Below are 10,010 nucleotides of genomic sequence, written 5' to 3' on the forward strand. Positions count from 1 at the left end.
GCGACCGGGCCAACGGTGCCGGAGATTAGCTGTTCACAGACAGACACACACACAGACACACACACACACACACACACACACACACACACACACACACACACACACGGACACACGGACACACGGACAGAGGGTAAAACATACTCTCTTGCCATGCCTTTCGGCCTGGCGGAGACTATAATAAATCACGTCACAGCAGCAATTGTAAAGGGTCAGCCATTAGCAGCACAGAACCCAGTGCTACACAACCAGCATCAACCAGTACCAGCAGGGAATCACAGAATCTTTTCATTCAACGTTAGGCCTGCTTGTTCATGTATTTTGTGTGTGAGTAAAATTTACATTATAACAAGATACATTGAAATGCACATCATTTAAAGTAGGGTTTACTGTGAGTAGTCAAATTCACTAGAAGATGGGTTCATGCCAACAGCTTCCTGTCAACATGCCAGTAAGAAAACTGTGAGGTTAAAGAGAAACCACGACCCAATGAAGAGAAAAAAATGAACATAAAAGTTGATGTGTCAAAAATAGAGAGATAGACAACAAGACGTCTTGTTCAGTGACGGTCCAGCTCAGACAAGAGTGATTGAATCGTCAAGAAACAGATATGACTCTATTAGTGACGCTGTTGATTCTGCTGTGGAGCTCAGGTAGGACTTTTTAATGATACTTGAAGTCACTTGATTTTAAAATATTGCTGATCATCTTTAACCACTTAAACACCAGCATCCGTATTGTGGGGAAAGCTTTAGCAGAAAATATCAGATCGACAATCTCACAGCATGTTGCGTTGTGAGGCGTTGTGAGCCTGTCGATTGGCTATTTTCAGCTAAATCTTTCCCCACAATAACAGAAAACTGAAAATACACTAGTATAGAGCCCTGAGGGACTCCGGTCAACCATATAGGGTTTAAGTGGTTTAAATCACTCAATGGTTTTGGGGTGAAAAACGCCCATCTTTGGTTTGTTTCTGTCATTCTGACCCCAGGACTCTCAGGTCATCCAGGACTGGTCTACTAACTAAAACAAAACATGTTCAGGCAGGATTTAGTTATTATGTTACACATAGTTCGAACAAACTTCCAGAGGATGTGAGATTTTTTATGTTTAATGTTGACATTTATATAAGTGTGTATAATTGCTGGATGGAGAATTGAGTAGCCTACTGTACTTACACGGCATGACAGAGGATCATCCTGAAGATAAATAAATAAATGTACACAATCATATGGTTATTTATGTATCAATATGTACAATAAGTGGCCTTCTTTCCCTAAGAGGACTGACCATGTGTAGCTACTGGGGCGTAAGTCGGGGCTTGGTCAACCCCGGTCACCTGGGCGGGGGTCTATATTGCGAGACCCGAAACACCCGTCGACCCCAGGCTACAACACTGATGATACGTCCCAGGTGCATCCACGTGATGTTTTCTTTATAGTACATTATACATATATTATACTATAACTGACTCATGCTTTTGTAATCTCACAATTAGATTACTGTAATGCACTTCATACATAAAAAAAACATCTGCTCATTCAGAATTCAGCAGCAATAACTTCACCCAAAACCGATCACATTACTCCTGTACAGATTTGCAGGTAGTTTTTAAAGCTTTGAATGGTTTAGATTAGAACACTGTTTCCAGCAGACTAGTTGCAGACCCCATTTTATTTGTCAAGATTAAATATCATTTTTTTTTATGTTTACTCTCTCTCTCTCTCTCTCTCTCTCTCTCTCTCTCTCTCTCTCTCTCTCTCTCTCTCTCTCTCTCTCTCTCTCTCTCTCTCTCTCTCTCTCTCTCTCTCTCTCTCTCTCTCTCTCTATATATATATATATATATATAAATATATATATTTTTTACATTTTCTGAAATGAAAAAGGTATTATTTATGAATCATTTTAATAGTGAAAATACATTCTAACCAGATTGGCTGTTTGCAGTATACGTGCACTACGTGCAGAGGATTTGGAACATACTCCCTGACTTGTAACTGCCAAAACAGAGCATGGCCAGTCCATTTGGTTTAAGAAGGGGTGGAACGTGCCAAGTACTGTAGAGGAGGAGGGGTGTTTGTTAATGTTATTTAGCATTTTGCTGGTATGTGTTTGGTGCCTGAAATATGTATTGAAGGGTATTCATTGACAATATGTTTAAGAAGCATTTATGTAATTGTAGATTAACTCATGGGCCTTGGTTTGCCTGGTTTGAGATAATGGATACAAATTACTTTCATGGTGCTTGGTTTATCCCACCTGTTTAAAACGAAGGCATGCTACAGGTATGGAGAGTTCAGTTAGACTTGGAGCAACAAGCTGTATAAGCACTTAGGGAAGAGTTACCAGGGCCCTTGTTTAAGGGTGTCGCCTCTTTAAGTTTCTTAAGTTCCTAGGTTGTTTTCTTTAGTTTAGTTTGTTGCCAAGTATGTTCATTTTCTATATTTTTTTAAAGTCTTACTTTTGTTTTTTGTTATTTAAGGCCTTCCCTTATTTTGCTGCTATAACTGTTGGTGGACGATTTGGTTGGGTAAAAATAAAACCCACAAACTTTGCATCTCTCTCGACTTTTTGGAGCTTTGGCCAATTGGTCACTTTTACAGGGTCATTTTGGGTCCCATGCAGGGGAAATGCCAGAGGTGTCCGAGTTTATTTATGTTGTATACAGCAGTTGTACAACTTCGTTGAAAATAGCAACGCCCAGCAGCACAATTTACGGTACACTAATTTGACATAATAAGCCGTTATTACAAATAATATGTTTCTTATTAGCAATAATGTTGTTTTATTAGAAAGAAACAAACGTTGTTATACCCTTATTTTCCACTATTATCCCTTAATTATGTTCTAATTAGAAATTGAATGAAACGTAACAAAAGGCGTTATTAGAAATGGTGTTCTCTGCTATTAGACAGAAACAAACAAACAAACACAGTTATACGCTAATTATGGAACATAATTCCTAGAGGCAAAGCCTAATAAGACCTAACAAAGCCTAATAAGATGTTATTTCCACTTACTTGACCGTCACATTACAACCCCGCAACTACTAACTACACGATGTGATGTAAGGCTACTATTAGTCTACTAGGGTTTCGTTAGAACAAATGTGTTCTTTATTAGGCCTTTATTTAATGTTATTTCCACTTACTTCAAGTTACTTTACATCTAATTACAACAGAATTGTACCGTAAATTGTACATCAGCCATTCTGGGCTAACTTCATGACCCATGATTTAATTCGCCTCTGTTCCATAATATTTTGCATTAGAAGATGCAATTCAACATTTGACCAGTAGGGGAATCAGCAATATTATGTCTATGGGCGCAACTCTTGCGCAATGTCTTAAAAACATGTAACCGGATGAGGACAGAGGCGAATTAAATACTTTTTTCAACTCGTTGGATAGCTTTTATTGTGCGCTAGAACTTAAAACATCTGAGAGCATGGCAGAAAACCTTTACTTTTTGGATACGATGTGCAGGGGTAAGAAACATGTAAAGTGGAAAATGTGCGACAATGTCCTGCTGAAACGGCACAGAGAAACGAGGAACCTCATCTCGGAGCTATAGAGCGGAGGGAGAGGTTCCGTAGGGGCTATCTACAGTAACTTGTTGACTGATTGGTCTTTATGACGGTCCATCACTTTTCCAAGCATATGATTGGTTGGGGGATGCTGGGATGTGAGTGTGCGCTTAGCCAATTTTAGAGGAAGTGGTTTTGGTGTGTCTGAAGGACTCGTATGTGTATCAACGGGAGCATTACGTGACAATCGTACCACTTAGTGCATAAGTGATGAATGAGTTTACTCATCTGTATTGATAGTGTTTAATATTTATCCTGTTTGGAGTCAAGACGAGTCCTGGTTTTAACGTTACTGTAGTAAGCAGGCGTCTGGAGTTACACTGGTGTTAGCTACATGCTAGCTGAGCTAATGTCCAGTGTGAGAAGCAACACCGGGATCGTTTTGGAATATAAAGACTTTCGGATACTTGTTTTATATATTTTATTCAACGTTTGTGAGAGAAATGTTTTATTGTTAATTGTCAAGGTTTGTTTTAGTGTCCTTATTTTTTTTTTCCTAAAGTGCTTGGAGTGGCAAAGTAAAAAAAAAAAAGTCCATAATACTGGATTTCATTGTCAAAATGGCTTATTTTGCAGTGAGTGAAAATAAAATAATAAGCTGCAGCAATTGTTTCAATTTATTAAGCTTTCCGAGTTGATGTTATGATCTATACAGCAACCAGCCACTAGGATGTGTTTAGGATATTTTGTCTTCACCTGATATATAACAGCATTCTCCTTTCATGACGTTAGCATGGACTGGCTGGTGTACAATTTACGGTACAGTTATGTAGTAATGAGAGGTAATGTGTTCCTAATAACAACATATTAATTTTTATTAAGCAAAAAGGTAGGCAGAAGTATAATGTGTCATGACGTTAGCACGGAATAGCTGGTGTACAATTTACGGTACAGTTCTGTGGTAATGAGAGGTAATTTGTTCCTAATATCAACAAAATATTTTTTATTAAGCAAAAAGGTAGGCAGAAGTATAATGGGTCATGAAGTTAGCCCAGAATGGCTGATATACAAAGTACAGTTCTGTTGAAATTAGATGTAAAGTAACTTGAAGTAAGTGGAAACTAGAAAAAGTGCTCCTCGGAGCACAGGTCTCCGCCAGGTCAGGTACGTTATTCTGGCCTCCTGGTGGCGCTATAATAGGCCAATGTGAAAATGGTGCCATTTATTCTTAGGTCTTTCACGGCAATCAGACACAGCATTCATGATTTGAGGCATTTTGTTCCAAAAATGTGTTTTGCTAAATTAGACCTGCTGGTGGCGCTATAACAGGCCAATGTGAAAAGGGTGGCATTTCTTCCTCGGCCTAGTGGGAATGTGCGTGTGAAATTTCACGGAAATCGCAAGCTGCGTTCATGGTTTGAGGCAGTTTGTTCAAAACGGACCAATCCTGCAAACTTTGGATGGCAACCTTAACCAATGAGGATGGAATATGGGAAATCGGACAGATCAGGGTTGATCACATGACTATAGAGATACTGCGTACGGATTTGCATGACGTTTGGTTAAAAACTGTAGGAGTAATGTGAAAAAATGGGTTTTGCACAAATCGGCCTCCTGGTGGCGCTATAACAGGCCCATGTGAAAAATTTGAGGCAGAGGTTCTGAATTGGCATCCAGGGAGTGTGTGTTTACAGTTTCGCAGCGACCGGGCCAACGGTGCCGGAGATTTGGTGGTAACACACAGACACACGGACACACGGACACACGGACACACACACGGACGGAGGGTAAAACATACTCTCTCGCCATGCCTTTTGGCCTGGCGGAGACAATAACATTAAATAAAGGCCTAATAAAGAACACATTTGTTCTAACAAAACCCTTACAGTAGACTAGCCTAACATCACATCGTGTAGTTAGTAGTTGCGGGGTTGTAATGTGACGGTCAAGTAAGTGGAAATAACGGCTTTGTTAGGTCTTATTAGGCTTTGTTAGCCTCTAGGAATTATGTTCCATAATTAGCGTATAACTGTGTTTGTTTGTTTTTTCTATCTAATAGCAGAGAACACCATTTCTAATAACGCCTTTTGTTACGTTTCATTCAATTTCTAATTAGAACATAATTAAGGGATAATAGTGGAAAATAAGGGTATAACAACGTTTGTTTCTTTCTAATAAAAAACAAAATAAAAACATTATTGCTAATAAGAAACACATTATTTGTAATAACGGCTTATTATGTCAAATTAGTGTACCGTAAACTGTGCTGCGACCCACAAACCTTCCATGCATGCAGACTCAGTTATGTACATTCACGCTCGTACTTGGTATTGGATGAGCTGATGATTTTATGTGTGTGAGTCATATACGTCATAGTCATATGATAGCAACAGCTAACTATTATTTTGGTGTGCATGGCTGTGGGTGAGACGGACGTTCACAGTCAGCAGGATCCACAGGTGGAACTCTGCTCTGTACTGGAATAGAGGCTGTGCAACCATTGTGGTGAAAAGACTATCAGTCATTCCTAGCCTGGCATGGCCAGACTAATATCACTGCGTAGCAGGCAATTTTATTTTGCAAAGGCAGATTCGTCTGGAACCAAGCTATGTCATTCCCTCTTCACGTAATCTTTCCATGTACATGTTACAGTGAAGCCCATTTATGTTGTGTTTTTTTTCTCCTCAGATCTCCAGGCTAAACAAACACAAATCACAAGAGGTAAACAAAGATGAAAGATGAACTACTTACTGTATCATAGATTCTAGATTAATGTTTTATTCTAATTCAAGTAATATTACTTTTTGTTATTGCTTACTCTCTTGTCTCTGTACATAGACGAGAGACCGAGAATGTCTTTATGTCTGTGTGTATTATGATACCGTTAAAAAAACAAATTTTTCAATCTATTGAGCAGAATGTTTTTAGTCTGTGATTCATCCCACAAATACACTCTCCATCCCGCACGCACGCACGCACGCACACACAGCCTGTAGTGCCTAGTAGTGTGAGACTAATGCAGATGTTTAATGATATTCAACAGGTTGGTTTCTGCTAAATTACTGTAACAATTCAATACAACATAAATAAGTAGGCTACTACTATTTTTAAAGTACCTGTACAGAAGATTGAAATACCACCTTGAACTGGGTAACCGCCTTCCATTCCGACATCTCGCCACTCCGACTAGTGGCTTCCGCGTGCGGTTAGGGTTAGGGTTAAGGTTAGGTATAGGGTTCGTTAACGTCGGAAAGGCGACATGTCGGAAAGGCGACATGTAACCCTTGAACTGAGCATTATTCACTATCAGTGGTGTCAGTCAGTGGACTCATCCACTGTCACAGCACTGTGTATGTTTTACCATTCTGCATCTGACGGCGCTGAGTCGGCTGAAGGTGACTTTGCATCATTCAGCATACATGGTGTACAGTCTAAGTGTCATGTGTCATCTTTATTATGAGGACACTCCTGCATGCAGGTAAGCTTTCTTTCAGGCTGATCATTGTCATGTTTTCATGTTTTTCTTCTCATTCAGGTGATTATTCAGTGAGGCTGGTCGGTGGTTCAAACTCCTGTTCAGGCAGAGTGGAGGTTTACTACCGTAACAGCTGGGGGACGGTGTGTGATGATGATTGGGATCTGGATGATGCCCATGTTGTGTGTAGACAGTTAGGCTGTGGACCAGCTCTGTCAGCACCAGGGAAAGCCCACTTCGGACAGGGTGATGGAAACATCTTTTTGGATGATGTCAGGTGTACAGGCAGTGAGTCACACCTTTCACAGTGCAGCCATAGCGGGAACCAAAACTGTAAACACAGTGAAGATGCTGGTGTTGTTTGTAGAGGTAAATATGAATTTTATTGCAATTAATAATGATGTTTGTATGTGTGTTGTCATCCTATCCTATATAAAAATCACACCCTGTGTGAAGGAAGCGGTGCCTTTGATGAGTTTATTTAATTGGGCTATATATGAACTAGAGAAACAATGTTAAATCCCTGTAAATGTATTCCAAAAATGTGTTTTACTAAACTCTGCCTCCTGGTGGCTGCACACTGCGTTTGCCGTGCTCAAACATACGGACATAACATACGGACGGACGGACATAACATACAGACGGACGGACGGACACACAGACACGGTCACACACACAGTGCCTAGTAGTGTGAGATGTATTACAGGCACATCTTGTACGTCGTAATTGTCTCCGCCAGGCCGTAAGGCATGGCGAGAGAGTATGTTTTACCCTCCGTCCGTGTGTCCGTCCGTCCGTGTGTCCGTGTGTCCGTGTGTTACCAGCTAATCTCCGGCACCGTTGGCCCGGTCGCTGCGAAACTTTGCACACACACTCCCTGGATGCCAATTCAGAACCTCTGCCTCAAATCTTTCACATGGGCCTGTTATAGCGCCACCAGGAGGCCGATTTGTGCAAAACCCATTTTTTCCACATTATTCCTACAGTTTTTAACCAAACGTCATGCAAATCGGTACACAGTATCTCTATAGTCATGTGATCAACCCTGATCTGTCCGATTTCCCATATTCCATCCTTATTGGTTAAGGTTGCCATCCAAAGTTTTCAGGATTGGTCCGTTTTGAACAAACTGCCTCAAACCATGAATGCAGCGTGCGATTTCCGTGAAATTTCACACGCACATTCCCACTAGGCCGAGGAAGAAATGCCACCCTTTTCACATTGGCCTGTTATAGCGCCACCAGCAGGTCTAATTTAGCAAAACACATTTTTGGAACAAAATGCTTCAAATCATGAATGCAGTGTCCGATTGCCGTGAACGACCTAAGAATAAATGGCACCCTTTTCACATTGGCCTATTGTAGCGCCACCAGGAGGCCACAATAGCCTACCCGACCTGGCGGAGACCTGTGCTCCGAGGAGCACTTTTTCTAGTTGCATATGTATTTATTTCAATAGCCATATGCTGCCTGATGCATATGTTGATGATTGATGATATTCAACAGGTTGGTTTCTGCTAAATTACTGTAACAATTCAATACAACATAAATAAATAGGCTATTACTATTCTTAATGTACCTGTACAGAAGATTGAAATACCACCTTGAACTGAGCATTATTCACTATCAGAAGATGGGTTAATGCTAACAGCTTCCTGTCAACATGCCAGTAAGAAAACTGTGAGGTTAAAGAGAAACCACGATCAGATGAAGATAAAAAAATTAACATAAAGGTTGATGTGTCAAAAATAGAGAGATAGACGACAAGACATCTTGTTCAGTGACGGTCCAGTTCAGACAAGAGTGATTGAATCGTCTAGAAACAGATATGACTCAATTAGTGATGCTGTTGATTCTGTTGTGGAGCTCAGGTAGGATTCTGTTTTAATGATACTTGAAGTCAAAATATTGCTGACAGCTTTAACCACTTAAACACCAGCATCCATATTGTGGGGGAAGCTTTAGCAGAAAATAGCAGATCGATAATCTCACAACAGGTCGCGTTGTAAGGCGTTGTGAGCTTGTCAATCGGCTAATATCGTTCCCCACAATAACAGAAAACTGAAAATACACTAGTATAGAGCCCTGAGGTACTCCGGTCAACCATATAGGTGCCAAGTGGTTTAAATCACTCAATGGTTTTGGGGTGAAAAAACCCCATCTCTGGTTTGTTTGTCATTCTGACCCTAGGACTCTCAGGTCATCCAGGACTGTTGACGAAGGATTTAGTTATTATGTTACACATAGTTGGAACAAACTTCCAGAGGATGTGAGAGTTTTGATGTTTAATGTTGACATTTATATAAGTGTGTAATTGCTGGACTGAGAATTGAGTTGCCTACTTACACTGCATGACAGAGGATCATCCTGAAGATAAATAATTAAATGTACACAATCATATGGTTATTTATGTATCAATATGTACATTATACATTATAACATTATATCATAATGCCATATAAAAGTGATTATAATGCATTATACATTTTTAACTATTGATCCCGGCCAAAAGAAAAGGTCTGTGAGTGACCAGTAATTATGAATTATAATGTGTTATGAATGAACAGTGCATTATAAGTATGTTTATAATGCATTACAGATCTGGGCTTATGACTTGGTTGAGGATAGAGTATTATCATTCTAGTTGTAATACATTTGAATGATTTCATGATGTATTATAATCACTGTTATAATGCATTATAGGGTGATAATAAGTTGCTATAGGGTCATTGGGTGCATTGTGTAAACTACATTCCTGAAGGTGTAGGCAGAGTTTTGTGTGTGTTGTTCTCACATAGATTAATCATGTTTTTTCTCTTTACTGAAAGCACTCAATCATCAACACTTGCTGCATCGTATGTCTATAATGCATTATAAACATACTTCATAATGTTATGATCCGCTTATGTCACCATTGAATTATAGTTATAATACCTCTTAAATACTCATAATGCTTTATGAAAATAATCATAGCACCTTATGAAGCATGTATAAAGCAGGACCTAAGGTCAAG

General features: G+C 39.7%; 1 protein-coding gene across 1 annotated transcript in view; it reads left to right on the forward strand.

The window, feature by feature from the left end:
* Positions 1–565: 565 nt before the first annotated feature.
* The window catches only part of LOC311062820 (scavenger receptor cysteine-rich type 1 protein M130-like), a gene marked incomplete at its 3' end in the record, with an annotated part of 18,109 nt that continues 8,664 nt past the window's right edge, over positions 566–10,010 (forward strand). The window contains exons 1-3 of the mRNA XM_084082039.1: positions 566–650; positions 6,212–6,244; positions 7,059–7,367. Of these exons, the coding sequence (XP_083938165.1) occupies positions 608–650; positions 6,212–6,244; positions 7,059–7,367 (385 nt within the window). The 5' untranslated portion in view covers positions 566–607. The remainder of the gene's footprint in view (positions 651–6,211; positions 6,245–7,058; positions 7,368–10,010) is intronic.

The sequence above is a fragment of the Gymnoscopelus microlampas genome (assembly GCF_963454915.1).
Source record: "Gymnoscopelus microlampas genome assembly, chromosome: 16".
In the NCBI taxonomy this organism is placed as follows: domain Eukaryota; kingdom Metazoa; phylum Chordata; class Actinopteri; order Myctophiformes; family Myctophidae; genus Gymnoscopelus; species Gymnoscopelus microlampas.